The sequence below is a fragment of the Furipterus horrens genome, unplaced genomic scaffold (genome assembly GCF_987537825.1).
Source record: "Furipterus horrens unplaced genomic scaffold, mFurHor1.1.pri manual_scaffold_1, whole genome shotgun sequence".
Taxonomy (NCBI): Eukaryota; Metazoa; Chordata; class Mammalia; order Chiroptera; family Furipteridae; genus Furipterus; species Furipterus horrens.
The window spans coordinates 82,971,927-82,992,689 of record NW_028327171.1 but is presented as its reverse complement, the minus strand read 5'-3'; the positions used below and the strand labels follow the sequence as shown (position 1 = coordinate 82,992,689).

The 20,763-nt window shown below is 35.7% G+C and overlaps 2 protein-coding genes across 2 annotated transcripts in view; both read right to left on the bottom strand.

Annotated features, from left to right (window-relative positions):
* Positions 1 to 20,763, bottom strand: part of ABI3BP (ABI family member 3 binding protein) — a 266,911-nt gene that overhangs the window by 191,123 nt on the left and 55,025 nt on the right. Inside the window, exon 2 of the mRNA XM_090276076.1 lies at positions 4,566 to 4,745. Coding sequence (XP_090132202.1) covers positions 4,566 to 4,745 — 180 coding nt within the window. The remainder of the gene's footprint in view (positions 1 to 4,565; positions 4,746 to 20,763) is intronic.
* LOC150021381 (mitochondrial fission factor-like) lies at positions 19,293 to 20,500 on the bottom strand. The gene is given in 2 exon segments (XM_090257814.1): positions 19,293 to 19,854; positions 19,856 to 20,500. Coding segments are annotated over 2 exon segments (879 nt in total). The 5' UTR covers positions 20,297 to 20,500; the 3' UTR covers positions 19,293 to 19,416.

The following is a 20,763-nucleotide window of genomic DNA, read 5'->3' as shown; positions in this document are numbered from 1 at the left end:
TTGCTCCAATTAATCTATTAAAATTTTAGTAAAAGATTTTTCATTAGTAAACTTTTTTAAAGATGTTTGATATGAATCCTATTTTTCAAAATAGCAAAAGGAAATATTTCATGTTTTTTAGTTTTGCATCTAAGACCAGCATGTGACTTTTGGAAATGCCTCTGTTTATACTATATAGATAGAGACAAAGAGATATTAAATGTAGAAATACTTATAAATGATTATGTAGGAGTATTAGTCCACAGACCACTAAATGTTAATCTATATATTTCTGAAGGATCAACAGCTTCTCATTTCAATAATGACATCTTTTAAACACATCAAACAAGTAAAATGTGTCAAATGATGTGGCACTTTATGTTTGTTGTGAAAATGATAGTAAATTACTATGAGTATAATTCCATGCAACTGAACAAATACTACTATCCTATCATAGAAGGAAGTAAGAGGAGGGGCTGTAAATGATGCTTTTCTTCCATTTAGAAACCCACAAAAATTCTTTGCTTTTATATAGCACATTACACTCAAGGGATTTCAACTCATCATTTATGACCATGAATTCACTAACATGTCACAGCACATCTGTAAAACATAGACTTTATTACTGTTTCACAGATGAATAGAATTGAGAATGATCACCAGTAAACTCATGGCAGAAAGGGAATAAAATAGACACTAATTTCAAACATACAGCTTGTGGCAGGCAGAATAATAGCCCACAGCTTAATCCCCAGAACTTGTAAATATGTTGGGTTACATGAAAGGAAAATTAAGGCTGCCTATGGAATTAAGGTTGTTAATCAGCTGACCTTAAAATAGGGAGAGCATCCTGAATTAGACAGGTGAGCTCAATATAATCACAAGGATCCTTAAAAAGTGACTAATAACTTTGGCTGGTGTGGCTCAGTTGGTTGGAGTATCATCCTGTAAACCAAAAGGTCACGGGTTTGATTCCTAGTCAGGACACGTACCTGGGTTGTGGGTTTGATCCACACAGCCTGGGCGCAAACAGTAGGCAACTGAATGATTTTTCTCTCTCACATCTATGTTTGTCTCCCTCTCTCTCTCCCTCCTTTCTCCTTTCTTTAAAATCAATGAGTATGTCCTCCAGTGAGAATAAAAACAAAGTGAAAGAGGGGGACAGGAGAAAAGATCAGAGTGATGTGGTAGAACTGCTTGACCCACTGTTGTTGGCTTTGAAGGTAGAAGAGGACTGCTAAAAAAAGCAAGGAGACAGGTTCTCCCCTCAGGGCCTTCAGCAGGAATGCAGCCTTGCCCATTCCTTGATTTTAGCCCAGTGAGACCCATGTTGAACTTCTGAACCAAAAAAAGGGTAAAATAATAAGTTCGTGATGTTTTAAGCCATCAAGTTTGATAATTTATTAAAGCAACAGTAGAAAACTAATAGACAGCTGCTAATCAATTAGAAGCAATTAATACAAATAAAATAACTAAGAAATACAATAAAAAATCAATCTGAACAACCAAAGAATAACATTTAACCTGGAGATGCAAAACCATTTTGAAGTAATAAAAGTAGAAGCACATAGATTCCTTGGCATAAAGAAAGGTGGTAGAGGAAATATGTAAGACGAATGATTTTTTTAAAATTTCCTTCCACCAGAATACTACTAGAAGGCAACAGAGATTAATAAAAAGAACATATTGATCTAAATGGTGAAGTAGGAGTTTTTAAAAGCCTATTTGAAATTGCCTTCCAGGAGAAGTTTGGGAATCTTTGTCCCTAGAGATCTTTAAGATACATAATTATCTATCTCTTTTTTCTGTCTCTGATGGCTTAGACATGCACTTGCCTAATGAGTGGGGCCTAGATTATACAATCTCTCATAGCCTCCTCCAGCCTAAATAGACTTGAGTCTATTCAATTCAGTGCCACAAATAAGTAGTTATTGCCTATCTACTCACTGAATCATTCTGCTATGAATAACCAGAGAATAAAACATAACCTTTGACTTCAAGAAGTTCACAATTTAATAGTGAACTAAGGTAAACAACAAACCATATTCAAGCTCAACAAGGAGAAGAATCATAAGACCTAGATAAGTGACATATTGATTAAAACCCATTAAATATATAAAAATCAATGTATTCTTATTGATCACAAAACAAATAAACAGTATCATTAGTCACCACGAAGATTATCAGGGTACCAACCTAGGGCAATGAGAATTTATCCTGCCTTTCCAAAAATACTACTAAGGAAAATAAAGTAAATGAAAGAAAGTTCTTCTTTATTGAGGAATTTCAGCTAAACTATACAGAAGAAATGATAAAGTTAGATTCTATCCAGATTGTATCTACAATGTAAAATTGCCATTTTACAACTGCAGTTTAAAATAATGGATCACCAACAGATGCTAAAACATTAAGTGAAATTTGATGGTAAATTTTATAATGGAGGGATCAGGCTGTGAGACCACCTGACACACCAAGCAGCCTTAACATCACTAAGTATGAAATCAGCCACCATGTGCCTCTTCTGTGAGTTGCTAGGAAATCTATAGTACCACCTCTAAAGTATTATTTCCCCAAAAAAGCTGAATCCAATCTTATACAACCTCCAAGTCTAAATATCTTTACATGGGAAATACAGGGGTAAAGGAGCAGGTTCAGAAATATGGAGTGGAAACAAGGATGTGGACATGGATATATAATTCAATTTCTCTAGAAAATCAATGACATCTAAAAAGGGAAAGGAAAAAGGATTGTTATAGAATTTTAAAAGAGATCTAAAAGACATAACAACCAAATGTAATATGTAGACCTTGTTTGGATCCTAACTCAAAAAATAAAATAAAACACTCTAAGAAGTCATTTTTAGGATCACCAGAGAAATTTAAATATGGACTAGGTAGAAAATATTATAGAATTAGTGTTATAATGTGATAAAAGCATGGCATTATTTAAAATATTTCTTATCTGTTTGAGATAATACTGAAATGTTCATAGATTTAAAATATGATCTCCAATTATGCTTTAAAATTCTTAGGTAATACAATGTATGTGAAGAATACATGGAATGAGATTAGCAAAAAAATGATATATATTCAAGTTGCATGATGGGACCTGAGGGCCATTATAATATTCTTTCCCCTTATGTTTGAACTTTTCATAATAAAAATATTTTAAAGGATGAAAACAATAGTAAATAAATAGAAGGGTGCCCAATCCATTTGAATATCCCTCATCATTGAACTAGTGAACTATCACAAATAAACTATTACTTTTATGCCCAACAAATAAAGGAGCAGTGGATCTGTTTCTGTTTCTGTGGAGTTAAAGCATTCAGTCACTTTTTATCATAAAGAGTGAATATAATGGGGAATATTTGCAAAATTTCAAATTCCCTATGGTTTACGTGGTAAAGGTTAGTGTTATTACATTTGTCCAAAGTTCCTAATTCTCAGCTTTTTGGTAACTGTAATTTGTTTCCTTTAAAGTGATTATCTGATATAAAATTTAGTGTAGACATTTAATTAACAATGTTACTCTGCTGCCCTATTTTATTTTATTTTTTAATAGTTCATTTTTATTGAATTTTTTCAATTACCATTTATCCCCCCTTTACCCTCTTCCACCTCCACCCACCACCTTCCCCCAGCAATCACCACACTGTTGTCCATCTCCATGAGCCCTTTTTCTTTTTTGCTCAATCCCTTCACCCCCAACCTCCTGACCCCCAAGAGCTTTGCCTGATTTTAAGTACAGCTAGACTTTTCCATGAGGACATAGGACTGCAGGACAAAGTAGATTCATCTTCAACATTCCAGGCATATAAGAATAAATGCCAGGTCTGATCTACAGTAGTTCCGGTTAAAGGATTAAATATCAGAAGTTCATGGGAAGGCTCTTTAGCAATAATCCAAGCAGTGAAGCAAAATATAAATCTCAGACTATCCAGAAGCCTTTGAAAGCATTCATAATAGATTATTTTTTTAAAGTTATTCTTTAAGAGGTTTTATTTGTAAATAATTTTTCTGAAAAAGACTTGAAGGTGCCCACATCCTCCAAATTACATTTAAATGTGATTTAAAACATTTTCAAAAAATATAAACTCTATAATATGTATGAAAAATTTAATATTTTTGCCTGAAATACTATAAATTTTTCAAAATGTATATTTTCTTTTCTTTTTAAAGATAGCGTCTCATGAAGAGACACCCAGAAAGCCACAATTGTTATTTTCCACCAGAGACAGTGAAGACACTGGGGGAGGGAGGAATTAATCCACATAAATTATACTACAGAGATTTAAATCAGGCCTTTCAGCTTATTTTTTCCCCATGCAATTTAAGTTCTCAGGGATTGTAGGTTTAATGGCGATGAAGTTATTTCTATAATACATGCAGAATATGCATTACGTTTCTTTTTTTTTATGTAAGGAATTGTGCTATGGATAGTGACACTTATGAAGAGGATCTGTAATTCTGACATTTGATTTAGCTGAGGATGTACAAGTGGTGCTAGCCTTCAAGATGCATGTATCATGTAACACCTGTTACCTTTTATGTCTCCTCCCCAGGCCTGATAACCAAACATCTTACCGACTACAGCTTCGGTGTATTTCCCTTCTGCAGGAAGAGGGAAGTACTGATTTGGCGATAAATTGCTGCCATATCCCAGGAGAAAACCTTCCAGTTTTACATTAGGATTTGGGCGCAGGAACTTCAAGAATATAGAGTCACTTGTGGTGTTGATGTGGACTTTCAGGCTTGGCCTTTTACCTAAAGATGGAAATGAAAAAATAGATGGCTGTTAGTTTACCCCATTTGCATCCCAGAACAATTTTAGAGCGAAGGTCAGTTGTTATTGAAAAGCATGTTATCTACTTTGTTACTCAATATCACAACAACCCCTCCCAAATAGCTAAAATACAGGCAATTTTGAGATCACAGCAAACAGATTTTATAACATATAAAGCAGTCTAGAATACAAAGAAAAATTGTAGAATTTAATATTTGGTTATTTGTCATGGAGCAGGTGGGTGGAATTTAAGGCTACTTTGGCTATCCACAACTGGTCAAAAGCCTTCATTTTATATGTATTGGCTGGGAATGGTGAAAAGATCTGTAATTGGTAAATTAAATTACTGCACTCTGAAAACCCCCAGCTTCTCTCTGCTGCTCTGTGGCCGCACCTCCAACGACTTAGTGAGTAGTAGAGCTGGGAAGGGAGGGAAGTGGGAGGATTTCGGCATAGGGTAACTGAGATGGTAGAATGGGGAGTGCCAAAAGAGGAGAAGTGTTGAGGAAAAAAATTATTAACCCTATCTGGAGCTCACTGGGACAGTGAGACAAGTACATAGAAATGTCCAACACTGAGTTGAATATCTAAGTGTGATACTCAGTATAGATCCATCTGGATGTCATTCATTTCTAAATGATCATTGGGTGAATTTTCTCAGAAAGACTGTACACAGTGAGGAGAGAACACAAGTAAATTTTTAGACTTTTTTTTTTTTCTATGTAGGCAACAGAAGCAGATAATCACAATAACCAGAGGCCTTGACCAAGCAGTGAGGAAACAATATTGTCCTTTGTCTCTGGGGCAGAAGTGGCTGAGTTCAAATTGCAGCTCTGCCACATACTTATATTACTGTGGTCTCTGGCTACTCACTGAACAGGCTGAGCCTTGATTTCCCTTTTCTAATTCACAAGTTATGGATAATGGAAAACAATGTCTACTTTAACAGGATGTTTACTAAAATTAGTGTAAATGGCACCATCTCAAAACTGGCACATAGTAGTGTCTCAGCAATTGGTTACCTGATCAGGTCTATTCATAACCCCAATTCAGAAATCTAAAAGGTTTTTGTTAAATTAACAGCAAACTAATTTGGTAACAAAATTCATTTTAAATTGTCATAAGGCCTCTTAGTCTTTCATAATCTCATTGAATAATCAGTATGACTATTCATACGTTTAATTGTAGAAATGTTATTGTGTTTAATTAAGGGGTGTTTGTCAAGAGCCCACTGAAGAGACTATGTAATAGGTGGTCAAGGCATCCTAGTACATTTCTAAAATCCAAAGATTTTCTGAATTCAAATACATGTCTGGCTCAAAATTTTAGATAAAAGCTTGTGCACCTCAAATATTTTCTTTCTTATTCACAAGGATTTCATGTTTAAAACATTTCACCTATTGGAAAGATTGCATTGACTAATTTATAACTCACATTCCATTTCTCATTAATTAAAGATGTATATATACCAGTTAACACCTCTGAACAGCATGGGCTTCCCAAAGTCATCATACTAAAGTGTTACTATTCCAGTCAAAATCAACCTGGACCACCTCAGTATAGCTACATAAAAGGATTCTATTAGGCCTTTGAAAAAATAAAAACAACTCCTTCTTGGATACCAGGTTTGGGAACCACCCTTACCTCAGCAGCTAGTGCTACTATTTCTAGATATGTGTACAGTGCTTTGTACTTTCCCAAGAATTTGATGTAATTTCTCAGATAGCTATTCCTATATTTGTAGCAAAATTGAAACCCAGATATATTGGATGGCTTATCTAAAGTCTGAGGAAGACCTATCTCGTCCAGTTCATCTAGTCCAATTTTCTTATAGCACAAACAGCTAAACTGAGGGCAGACACACCTCTATCACTCTGCAAGTTCTTACCTGAAAATGGACTTCCCCCATTTTTATTGAGAACTTTGTTATTACCCAGTAAAGAGTGGCCAACCATCCAGACCATAACACTTTAGTTGAATTAACTTCTTATGTTTCGTCCTAACTTTATTAGATTTTGATGAATTGATTTATACTTCAGATATAAGAGGTTTTGTCCAATCCACTTCTTCCCTTCTTAGATGTGTGCCTAAATTAACCTTAGAGTTACTCATCCCGCTGATAGATAGAACAAATATAAGTCAAGCACATTTTCTGCTACCTTAGAAAGTCATCAGGTCTCACAATAAATCAAAATGCAGCCAGCCTGTTTCCAACACTTTTTTGGGAAGAAGAAAGTAAGGAATCTTAGTGTACTTGGGCTGCAAGCACATTAAGAGCTAAGAGTAACAGCATCATCACACTAGATATTTGCTCATAAATGTTTGCATGATATACCACATTATACTCCCCTTGGCAAGTGGAGAGGATGGCTACACCAAGTGAGAAAAAGGTAGGCTGTAAACAGAATCACCAACCAACAGAAATGGAAGTGTTCTCACTTCCTCTGCACAGGAATTTTCATGACTCCAGTTTTTCCCCTTTTCCTTATAATCTATGTCAACAAATACATCAACATCATGTGACTTTTTAAATAATTGGCAGTTAGCTCCCCTATTTAATCCAAAACTTCCAATTCATGCTACTTTTTAGAGCTACTCTTTAAAGAGTCCTAAAAAGGAGAAACACACACAGACAAATCTTACCTCAAAACAACAGCATCATCAACATAATATTCTGAGACTATCACCCCAGTTCCTTATTTGGAACTAGGCACTCAAATCCCTTCATTATCTAGCCACACATTACTTCTTTTAACTTTGCAACATATCTTACTTTTTTTTTTTTTCACCAGTATAATTTTCTCACATTCTGCAGTGCATACTTGGCCGTGGCCCTACACCTGCACTCTCAGTCAGTACGCTTACCTCTGTTGAGTTTGCTTCTTTCCACCCCTTTGCTCACCGAGTTATTACCCCATTAATTCTTTTAGTGCTCAGCACAAAGGTTAGGCAACTTTTCCCTTTGGAGTATTTAGAGTACCATTAAATTTTATACTATTGGACAATTTTCCCAATATTTTAGGTTATATCTGTGCATCCTATAAAAAATTTTAATCTTTGATAAATTTATCTTCATTCTGAATAATTCTGGTTTGATGGTTTGAAATACTACATCATATAATGACAGTTATCTTTCAACAGTATGAACATCTCCAGTGAATGACTTAGAGATTATAGAAAAATAATACAGCATGACACAAGCTTAACTAGGAATATATTTATAGGTAAAATGACACATATGTCATCCAGAAAACCCCTAGAAAAACAAGAGTGTTGAAAGAATAGTTATTTGTCCTATATGATAAACAAAGCATATACTAACCAAGAGTGAGACAAAACAAAGAATGTGAACATTTCAGGAAAGTAATGTTAGTATGGCTGAAAAAAATATATATTGCATATTGCAAAGTGCAATGTTGGATCTATGATGATTTCTTCTAATCCTCTCTTTGCAACACCCTAGGTAGGTCTAAATAGTTCAAAGGTTTGTTGAGAAATTCTGTAAGAAAAAGTGTTTTTCAAAACAAAATTTGAATTAATCCCCTTTTAATTTTCAGAAATAAGTGATGGCCTTGTGGCATTAAAAACAGTGCAAAGGGCAGTGAGGTGAGAAAATCAGACAAAAGGTGGATCCTATGAGTTCATAAAATTCTCTGTATCAACCTGAGGAAGCAGGTTGCTGTGGCTGTAGGCTCAGGTGTTGAGCAATTAATGTTGACCCCAGAATTCTGAGTGGCTGTGGTCAGTTTCAGTGAAGCTCTGCCAAGACAAATAACACAAACACATGGTACTTAAACCAGCTAAACTACCATGGGCATCCATTCACAATCTGTGAGAAAGGAATTACCATTATATAGCCCTTTCAGAAGGAGACATTCTTTCAGGTCTAATATCTCTGAAAGTTTTCTTATATGTTCCAAAATATTTCAGAATGTGGTCCAAATTATTGACATGAAGTTGGTCAAGTTGATAAAATCACTTCAAGAGAAAAACTGCAAAATGCTAAAGCTCTCTTGTAAAAGTAAAAAATATCTATTAGTATAGCAGAAACAGTCAGCTTATATGCCCTCAATGGTGTAAAACACTAAGGAAGAAATTTAAAAGATTCTAAGGAGCAAGTTTGGGAATAAACTAGATCAGCATTAATTTTCATAAGATATTAAGTAAAACAATAGTTAATAATACTAATGTCAATAAAATAATAATAACTCAGTTGTTTAAGGATAAAAAAATAAACCTGAATCTTACCCATAGTATAGTTCTACCAGCCTCTATATTTGTTCAGTTACATATATGGTTGTACAAAATCAAATTTTCTCAGATATTTCAAAATAATTAAATTAATTCCCATCAGTTCAGATATGACACATGAAGCATAGATTTTTAAAACTGTTAAAATAAATTTGATCAAATTTTTAAAGTTTGATCTTTAAAAAAAAAACTGAGAAAAAGAAAAGTAACCTAGAGATTGGGAGAAAATATTTGTAATATATATATATCAATTAAAGAACTTATATTTAGAATATTTAAAATAATTATTTCCATTCAGTAAGAAGACAAGACATTTAAGTAAAAATGGCAAAGGATTCAAATAGATTATTTTACCAAAGGAGATATATGGTAGCCAATAAGCAGATGAAAAGATATTTAAACATCAGGGTCATCAGATATTTTCTGTAGGGGGTCAAATAGTAAGTATTTTAGGCTTTGCAGGCTGGATGTTCTCTACCTCAACTACTCGACTCTGCCATTATATAATTAAACCAGCTATAGACATTATGTAAACAAATGAACATGTCTGTGTTCCAATAAAACTATATTTATAAAAATAGACAGCTGAACTTAGCTACCAGGTCATAGTTTACAAACTCTTGGTCAGCACCATTAGTCCTCAAGGAAATGCAAGTTAAAACCGTGATGCTATACCACACACATAAGAATAGCTAAAACTAAAAAGACTGTCAAGTACTAGGCAGGATTTGGAACATTTTGAATGTGAATGTTAAATGGTATAACCAATGTGGAAATTGTTGGGCAGTTACCAAATAACCCATCAATTTCATTCCTTGGTATTTATCTACCCAGGAGAAATAAAAGTATTAAGTCTATGCAAAACTTGTATGCAGATATTCAAAATAGCACAAAACTCAAAACAACCCAAATGTCCATCAACAGTTGAATGAATAAACTTTTCTATGGAAAAGACAAGTAGAAGGAATTAAATTGCTTTCATGCAGAATTGTAATTAAAAACACTCAGAATAATACTAGATAAACCCTTTTTAAATTTCAGATTCTTATATTCCAACTTATCAGTCACATATACCTCATGGCATCCTGGCTCTCTGGATATCCAGACTGGAATTCTTTCTCAGAATCTCATAGACAGTCTCCTACTCTCTTCCCAGCTCTTTGGGAGTGGAGTTTTATCAAGGCCCAAAAGAGAATTTCAGAGAGCTTGCAAAGAACTAGTGTGCAGTAAGCATGGAGCAGCTCTGCAACATTTTCCAGGAACGGGGATGCCACTAACAGGTAAGTTGCACAGTGCAAAACTTTAAATGGCACCATTCAAACTACCTTTTATTGATGGCTCTAGACAGCAGCCATATTCACAAATGCCATGCAAAAAGAACTGCTACTTACAAAAATGAATGATTTGATAGGATAACCAACCTAAAATTCTCTAATCTCTTTCCATAGCCCTCAAGCTCTTCCCACCCACTCCACCCTTCTTACTTCAGCACTTTGATTCTATCTGTCCTGCCTTCTGATTCTGCTGTCACTGGTAATGAGGGGTGAGTGGTAGAAGGTCTGGTGTAAGGAGCATAGGAATTTTCTACAAGACTTCAGACATTGTGCTCCCTAATTTACAAATAAAATTACTTCACTTAATATATACAACTCATAATGAATCAAGGATCTAAATAAGAACAATAAAGAAAAAGAGATTCTAGGCATTTGAGAAATGGTGAATTAAGAACACATACAATGCAATATACAGATGATATATTATAGAATTATAGACTTAAAACCTATATAACCATATTAACCAATGTCACCCCAATAAGTTTTATAAAATTAAAAATATATACCCATTAAAAAAGAGCACACAGGTTTAGAGGTGAACAGAAGGCATCCCTACTTGTGTTTTTGAAACACAAATCTGAAAACATAAGGAAAAAAATCCTGATTAAACTAATTTAGATATATACAAAGCAAGATTTTTATAACCCTAAAGAAAATTTGTATTTAAAAAAAAGTACAGAAAAAAAAATTGTGATCTTAGTCTCATAAGTCACATGAACAGCTGCCAGAGCCAGAATGGGGGCCTTTAAATAAACTCAGAACTTCAACTTTGTACACATATGATCAGTGTTAGCAAGAAGCTCAAATGACAGTGTCCCAGGATCTCTGCTCTAGCACAAGCAGAGCAGCATGTTCCCTCTCCAAGGTCTGTGGTGCTCCCACATGCAGCATGTGCTTAGAGTTCAGGCAATAGAAAAATTTAGCTCACCTGGAGAGCTCTCCTCATAAAGCCACACCTGAACAATTCCCATGGAGCCATAGCCCTGGGAATCAACTAAATTTTCATAAGGCATTATAGTCACCAAATACCCAGAGTACATGTGCTGTTCAATTTAGAAAGAAATGCTATTTTGCCAAAAATCTGAGAGGAAAATTGTTTTCTTCCTAATGGGGCACTTAATATGTTTGCCCAACTGTTTGAATAAGTGAGTTCCATTTCAGCTAAAACAACCAGTTTCCACCTTGGTCAGAATTCCCAGTGCCCTGATTCCTCAGGCCAATACTTCACCATCTGGCGACTTTGGATGACTGGATGAGACTGACTGAACCTGCCAATGTTGACATTACAGAACTACTTGGCAAGAGCAATAACTTCTTTACCTGCTTTGTGACCCCACTACAGCCAAGCAGGAAAATTATTTTTCACGGACTACCTTCTGTGCCAACAGTCTCTCACTCTTTAGGAGAAATCTCATCCTGAGATATACACAGCTGTCATCACTTGCATGTACTCCCTAGATCTAATTCTTCCCAAACTATTCTTTAAATTCTGGAGCATGATGGGCTTTGTGCAGGGGGCGAGGTCAGATGGGCAACCACATGCAATCAATGGCCATAAGGAAAGAGGAGCAGTGAGATGGTTAACTTCAAACAACAACAAAATCTAAATAAAGTCTGTTTTTGTTTGAGGGAACTTTTGCGAGGTGAGATGGGCAACCACATGCAATCAATGGCCATAAGGAAAGAGAAGCGGTGAGATGGCTAACTTCAAACAACAACAAAATCTAAATAAAATCTGTTTTTGTTTGAGGCAACTTTTATTTTTATTCATCAGCTTTTCATTTTATCAATTTATTCACTGTTAGGTACTAACAATTAGTGATACCAATTCAAATATGGTCTGTCTGATCACAAAGATTTTGCATTCTAGTAGTAAATTTGACAGACAACTAAGTCAACTATTTCTGTGCAGCAAGATGAGTGCAATTGGTACAATATGGCTACAATGAGGGGTTCGAAACCTGATAGAAGGGTTAGAAAGAAACGATATACAAAAAAGTGTCCCTTTAGTTTTGTTAAACTTTGTTAAACTAGTCACAAAAACTATTCCACAAGGATATGCCAAACGAAGGGAGGGAAGTAGATGTCAAAGTCTGTTTTGTAGTAAATACTCTTTCTGTACTGTTTTAGACAACTGGTATATTCTGAGTAATTATTATTTTTTAATAGATGCAAAAGAAAAAGAAGAAGTTGAACAGGCTCAAAGATTTAACAAAACTCATTCCCCCTTCTTTTTGTTCTTTCTCTGCTTGATTTTTGTAAAAATCCTGGGGTTTATTTGCTTACAGTCTCTGCTGTTTCAGGTACGGAGTGATGGCAATAGGTGCTCACTGTGGAAGTTGGGATAGCATCCATAACAGGGTTTGTAAGGAGCACCCAAATAGAGCACTGGCATCACCAGAAAATGGTTGCACTTACAAATTCTCATACCCCACTCCAAACTTCAAATCAGAAAGATTTGGGGTGGGGGCAGCAATCTGTATTTTAACAAGCTGTTTGGGTCATTCTGATGTATACCCAAGTTTGAGTACCATTACTTTGTGCAAATTCAGTGCATCAGAAATAAAATTAGTGAGTCCAGTATCTTTGAAAAGAGATTTACAGATATGCAAGACATTATAGAACAACAACGACGAAAAAGACCTCACCTACAATCCCGTTAGATTTTCTATCAAGACAATCTTATATTTGTTTTGGTCTGTGAACAGACTCTGTGATTCAGGGTTTTCTAGAATTATAATTTCTGGAGACACTTAAAGTAAAATGTTATAAATGTTTAGAAAATTTTTCTGATTTCTAGTACCAGTTGTGTGTCTTTAAATTTAACCAAAGTTTTTAGAGACTCAGAAGATGAGTTATCATTTCGTTATAAAAATTTTCAAATATACAGAAGAGTTGAAAGAATTGTGCAGTACACATCCATAGAGCTACCACCAAGAGTCTTACTATACTTGTTTTATCACATAGTTAGCCATCCTTCTATCCCTCTATCCATCTATTAAAATTTTTACTTTTTAATAAATTTCAAAGTAAGTTGCACTTTGGTTTTCTTCACTCCCAAACACTTCAGCATGCATATCATTAACTAGAATTAAATATTTATATTTTTCTTTTGAAATAAAATTTACATGTAATGAAGTACATAAATCTTAACTATACGTTACTTATTTTTTCCAAATGCCTTATATCTATGAACGCAAAACTCCATAAAGACTTAGAAAATATCATCAATCTAGAAAGTTTTCTCATGCTTCTTCTTAGTCCATTCCCACCCCACCCTCCCAGAAAGAACTATTCTGATTTTTACTAAATTAATTTTACTTCTTCTAGACTTGAACTAAATAGAATTATACAATATATACTCTTTTATGTAAGGCTTTTTGCATTCAACATAATGTTTTGGAGATTTACCAATTTTGTTGTATGAATAAGTAGTTTTTTGTTGTTATTTTCACTGCATAGTATTCAGATAATTATTAAAACCACCATTTTTACATCTTTCAGTGTCTTTACAAAGTATCAACCTCTCTTTATTTACTAATTTTAAAATACCGATTATGTTTTAATAAAATTTTCTCTGAGTACAAGGGAGAATTTATATATGTATTCCAGATTTGTTTACATTATGCTATTTATCAGGCAAACAAAACTATAAACTCTTCTATTTACAATAAATGTTGGATTATAAAATTTAAATAAATGTTTAATAGTAAATACAGACAAAACCATATCATGGTTTTATCTTCACCGGAAGGTAGAGTATTAGTCACTGATACTTTATAAGTGTCTGATGTCTTTCCCTCTTATGCCTGGTTAATGGAACACCAGGCACAAGTAAACCTATTTGAGAGCAAAGTATGAGACTGACTTTGTTATCTAAAAGTCATTTTCACTGAGAAGAAAGTGAATAAGTTTAAACATTTGTCATAAGAAAAAAAACCCTGCTTATCAAGACAATCCCAAAATGATCAGGTATTAAAAACCAGAAAAGCTGTCATTCTGATTAATATCACTCTATCTGGTCAATTTCCCCAAAGGACAAATACTCCTTTTTCTTTTCTTCTCTCAATAACTCCAATTTGGATACACAGCAAATTCCATCGACCAAGTAAAAGTCTAATTTAATCAACCTGCTTTTTTGTAGGACAAAGCGGAAAATGCACACTCTTCACCAGCACTAGAAGAACTCCCGCACATATAAGATTAAATATTCTCATTGTGAAAACATTGCTCCAGGGAACAAACTGGAAATACTCTTGATAAAAACAAAATTTTGCCATCTTGTTAAAAACTGTGAACCAGTAACAAAACATTCTTAAATAAATCTGGCTTTTATTTATTTACTTATTTTGCAAAGTCTCACAAATAAAAGCCTGACATGGAGCTGAAACAATGGCTTTATCCACCATCAGTGTTTAGACATTTGAAATCTTCATAAGTTGTTTGTAATTTAGTTTATAAATACCCAGTGTTGATGGTTTACACCTGCTTATTTTGAGCTTCCACAGCATCAAAAAGCCCTAGAAGAAAATGACTAACCCATCCTGAGAGTGTGATTGTGTGGACTCAGGCTCTAAGGCAGAGTCAAACATGAGACACAGGAAGCTCTAGGAAGGGCCACGTGTCAACAATCCCATAGTGGGACATCCCATCTTAACATGTGGAAGAAACGGAGGGACTCTGACATCAGCTCTGCCACTCACTGTGTTTGGCCTGGGTCGCCTGTCCTCTCTAAGGCTCATTTTTCTCCTCTGTAGAATGAACTGGAGAATCCCAAATACATTCTCAATCTCATATTTAAGAATATCTCTAACACCTCATCTAGATAAAATACTATCTTCCTATAAAAGTGCAACAAAATAAATCAGAAAGTAAATTTGTTTCTAGAAACACTATCCTAATTTCCAGATATTTATTTTTCACAGGAATCCAAAACTGCACCTCAAATGTGGAAAAGAGAACAAATGTTTTCATAGGGATATGGAAAGAATGTGACTGTGTCACACTGCCTACTGGTCTGACATTATTAAAATTTCCCAAGCTGTATAGTGGATGTGATTTAAGCTTAAGACTAGGTCCTTAACATGAAATTTTATAACATTTATAAAAAGTTAGTAAAATCTAACAAAAAAAAACTATTTGGGGAAAATACCTTCTTTACTTAAAATTGCAGAAGGAAGTATTCCTCACCACCTTTTTTTATGTGACAGGTTTTTTTTTTTTTTTTTTTTTCTTTTTCTTGTATTTAGAACTTAGGAACTGTGATGAATTGCCTCCACTCTATTCCAAATTCTAAACTAGAAAATGAAGAAACAAGATTGTCTTTTGAATATTCCAAGTACTATACACGGGAAATTGTGTGTTAGACACTGAAAATGGGAGTGATTCTATTCCTGCTGGTCACACCTTTCCCCACTATGGGGGGAATCAACTTAAGTTGTAAAAGAAGCAGAGGAAGAGAGGGCAGAAGAGGTAATAAGGGACCAAAGTAAGTAAAAGCTGAGGTAGGAAACTCTTAGGTAACAGACTACCATAAAGCTGAGAAAAAAGGTAAAGTGTACAGGACAAGACAGTGTATTGGTAGCAGGAAGTAGACACAAGGGGATACTAGAGTAAAAATCCAAGATTCCGTTGCTGAGGTGCTGGGACCTTCCAGAGCACCATACCTGCTGTGACCTGATTAGGTCGCAAACCTTAAAGATGGGTGAGAATTAGTCAGCCAAAGTGTCAATGTGCAAATTGGGTGAGGACAGAGGGCAGGAACAGCATTTCCAGACAGCTGGAATAGCATGAGCAACAGTGCTGAGGGAAGTAAGGTAACTGGTGCACTTAAGAACCCTAAAGAAGGTCAGTGTGGCTGGGATGCAATGAAGCTTCAGAAGACTCAAGGGGCCTCCATAGACCACGTTAAAGATCTATCATAGTGTTAAAAGCAAACCTAATTTATTTTCCCTGCTAAGCTACACACACACACACACACACACACACACACACACACACACACACACACTTCTGAGAAATGAGTAATACAAAATTTAAATCTTCTATAGTTACGAAGTATATCCACATGATAGGAGTCTTGCCTCACGTTCTCTTGGCAATAAGTAGCTCAAGTAAAATGGTCAGAACAAAGATTTGATTTGAATAGGAAAAAAATCTGTTTAAAAAATAAAAAACCCACCAAAGATGTTTCACAATGAAATTCAAACAATACTGGACCTCCTGCAAACATCCTGTGCTAATAAAATCAATCATTATTGTAACTAAATTGGCCAGGTTTATTTGTGAAACAAGCAAATAAAGGCTTACTTCTCTTTTCAAAAAAATTGTTATTAATTCCATTCTTTAGCCAAAAGTTGAAAGAAAATAAAGCAAAACTCTAATTGAGTCTATTAGTAAAGACAGCCTGAGAATTAGATTGTTTATATCTTACTGTAATTCTGTCTTCCCCACAGTGTTCCTTTATTGCCCTGCTTAGCCCAGGCTGGCAGCACATTTCCTGTTCTTCTTCCTAGCACCTTATCATCTCCCTTTCCAGCCCTTCCCAATACTAATCCATGCCTTGACTTTTTAACTTAAAATTATGCAAATGATTTATTTTAATAAAGTTTAAGAGTTGCAATGATGAAATTTATTTTTAAAATTACCTGTTATCTAATATGCAGAAAGGTTTCTGTAAAGATCTTTTATATGTCCTTTCAGATTTTTTTGATTATGATCTATATGACAGCTTACAAAAATAGGGTTATATTCTAAGTACCATCTCATAACCTGCACTTTCTTTAATAGAAATATGCCTCTATATCCTCATTTTTAATAACTTTATTATCTTTTAATCAATTCATAGGGTTCTTTCTTTGATAGTAGATGAACTGAACCCATATCACCTCAGTGAGTTAGAAAAATTAATCATTTCAATAACTTCATAACTGAATTTATTTTGGTAAAACTTGGTATTCAAATGAGGACTGGATCCTATAAAGTTTGTATAATTAGTTTGAGCCTAGTTTTTCATCACATTTGAGAGCTGTCATATTGAATCCATATGGCAATTGTATAAACTCGTTGTATTGTTCATGAGATTACTGCAGACATTTTTGGCTGTGGGGGTGCTAATATTTCCATGTCTTGAAATTCTTTGCCTGGTCTTCTAAGAAGTGGTGCTTTAGGAAGGGAGGACTGCATAGTGGGAAGACACAGGGTTGGAACCAGAAATGCTTGTTCAATTCCAAGTTATGTAATAATTAACTCAATGTCTGAATGTCACATTTTCCTCTATAAAATAGGATTAATCATACATAGCTATCATCTCAGAGTTGCTGGTAGGATTAAGTGAAATCATTTACGGAAAGCAGTTTCTAAACTGTTCAGCTCAGCAATAGTTGTTATTGATGTGACCTTATTCGTGGGTTCTTTTCAATTTGGGTGTGCTTTGAATTTTTAAAGTTCCTTTCATTTCAATCAAATATTTATTCTATAAGTGTAGATGTAATATCTATGTAATCATAAGCTGTACAGGAACACTAACCATGGCACAAAGAGGATAGTCAATAAATATTTTTCAAATGAATGAAGACATAAAATATTTTTCTTAAATGGGAAGTATTTTTCCTCATAGGAATTAATGCTAAGACAAACAAATGAGTCTCCTTAAAGAAAATGTTATTATATTGGAAGACATAGAGACTTGTGAGAGTTATTACTCAATACACTCAATAAACTCTACATAGAAGAGTAAGCCACAGCTGAGGTAATTTAGAGGAACAATAACTAATTAGAAATGGGTGGGTCAGGTATGGTGTCATAGAAGAAGTGGCATCGGAGCTGGGTCTTGAATGTCAAAAAGGACTTGTCCAGAGAACAACAGGAAGGGATTTCAGGCTGAGGAAAAATAAAGATGAGTGTTCGGGTGTTGATGTCTGTGATAATCCATTCTACAAGACATTGTGTTAATATCTCCTTCTGTTCAAAACAGTCTTTCCATCTACTCTCTAATTTAAAATTAATATCAGATCATAAACATCTGATGCCATTTCATATTGTTCTCACACAAAAATCATTCTTCTGAGTGAGGAATGTGTCCACCCTACTCCAAGCATCTCACAATAGTCATTCACAGGAACATGATGTCCAGTTTCATGGAGCTGGGACACGGTGGCCACAGGCCATGACACCGAGTCTGGCACACTAAATTCCATCCAGTGAGGATGAAGAGATGCACCTCGGCCCTCTGCAATGAGCAATGACTAATTCTCAAATTTACCTACTGTAACAACTGTTCATGGGAGACCAGAAAAAAAAAATCTATGATTTCTCACACTAGCATTAAAACAATTTCTTTTTTTTCTCTTTCTTTTTTTTTTGGTTGAATGTTTATTAAATACACTACAATTGTACCTTATTCTGCAGTTTTTAAAATCACTGACATGTGAACTCAGTAAAAACGTAGTTTATAGAAAACCACCTGAAAAACTAAAATAAAAACAAGAACGCACATTTTACACACATATTGGATACACTGCTGAAAATGTCAGGAATTATTTTAATAAAGCTGATCATGAAACATGAGGTGGCTTGATTTATTAATTCTGATTCCAGACCATGACTTCAGAAGTGTTAACGCTGAAATGTAGATGTAAAAGCACGTCTGTTAACAAAACTGTTTAACAGTGTTTGAGAAACAGATAAAATAGTTTTCCTTTTACAAACACTTTTCTAAATCCGTTCTCTACCTCTCTTCCATTAAGAGGATTACCTGTGCATATCGATGAGGCAAAAAATTAATTCCTTTAAAAATCAAATTAGAGCCTATTTACAAAACATGCAGAGGGCGAATTCTGAGGAGGTGCTATTGCAGGACTGGTTACAAGTGAGTTCTCAGCCAAGTGACAGGACACACCTTCACTTCGGCAAACACGAGTCTTTCCTTCTCCCTTTCTGGAAGAAGTGCTACTTCAGGACATGGACTATAAAATGGCATACAACGCAAACACAGAAACAAAGGAGTTTGCAAATTTTTTACATTTCCAGCTGTGGAGACAATATTTTTTGAGAGCTGAGGTTACCTCTAGCGGCGAAACCAGAGCCAACAGTTAAGCAGCCAGAATGCTACAGTAATTGAATACATGACCATTTCTCTTTTAGCACGTTCTTTGTTTTCCTCTTCTAAAAGCTGTAGACGTCGATTTAGTTTGATTATCTGTCTTCTTAATGAAACTGCATCGACGACACTCATGTCATCCACAAGTCCTTCGACGGTTGCATCTATGTTTGAAAGGCCGTACCTGATGTTGTCATGATGCGGATTAGAAGTGGCGGCAGCAGACCCACCACGCAACACAGGTCTGCGGTTTTCATCCAGCACATCCAAGATCTGCTGGTAAGCCCTACGAGTGGAAGACTGGATAAGCGACAAAATGCCACGCGCAGAGGAAAGGCTAGCTCCGTCTTCAGGTAACATATGGGGAGGACAGACCCGAACCTGGGGCGGCAACAGTGTCACGATGGAGTGAGTCCGTTCTGACCAGCTGTCCGTTCTGGCGCACAGCATGCTCGCTCATAGAGCGCTCTCTTTTTAGCCTGCCAACGGAACGGACTTCTTCATTTTGAGGAGTTTGAGAAGGTCTTTCTAAATCCAGAAAATCTAGTGGTCTTTCACTTAGCGTAAGTACACGAGGTGGAGTTTTTAGTGCCAGAGGTTTAAATGAAGTTGACTGAATGAGGTCAAGATCCCCTGGTCTTGAAAATGGAATGTCTTCATTATTACCTGCTACTACAGTCCTCTCTGGAACCTGCATGATCACACTAGCGTTTGGAACTCCTTCTTGGAATTCTTGTTCCAGGTCAGCATTTGGTGGTGCGACCTTTAATTTTTCCGGGACCCTCATTCGCTGGCTAATACCTTCGGTGTATTCCATTTCATACTGAATTCGACTAATTTCCACCATCTCAGCAGCAGTGGGAGAAGGAAATGCTGCTCCACTCACTGTATGTGTACCAACTACTACTTGCTGTTTGGCACTATCTGCTCCTGTGCTTCATAGTAAATACTTTAACTTGCTTCAATGTGCGCATGCTGGATTTAAGAGCCGCTTTTGTACCCCGGGCCCGCTGGAGGGTCCCCGGTGAGCGCTGCCGCCCGCCGGCCCCGGGGCGCTCTGGTGGGCGCTGTCAGAGGCCGTTGGCCCAGCGCACGGAGGCGCCCGGGTAAAACACCGGCCGGAGCGGCCCGGCACAGACGCGAGAACGGCGGAGACTGGCCCCTCTCAGCCGCATTAAAATAATTTCAATGGTTTTAATGATTCTACAAACATCTGAGACAAGTGTAGTACAGATTGTAGAATTCTGTTAGACCTTTGTTGAAGCTTCCATCTCCATGACTTCTCTATAGCATTTACCAACTCTGACCACCTTA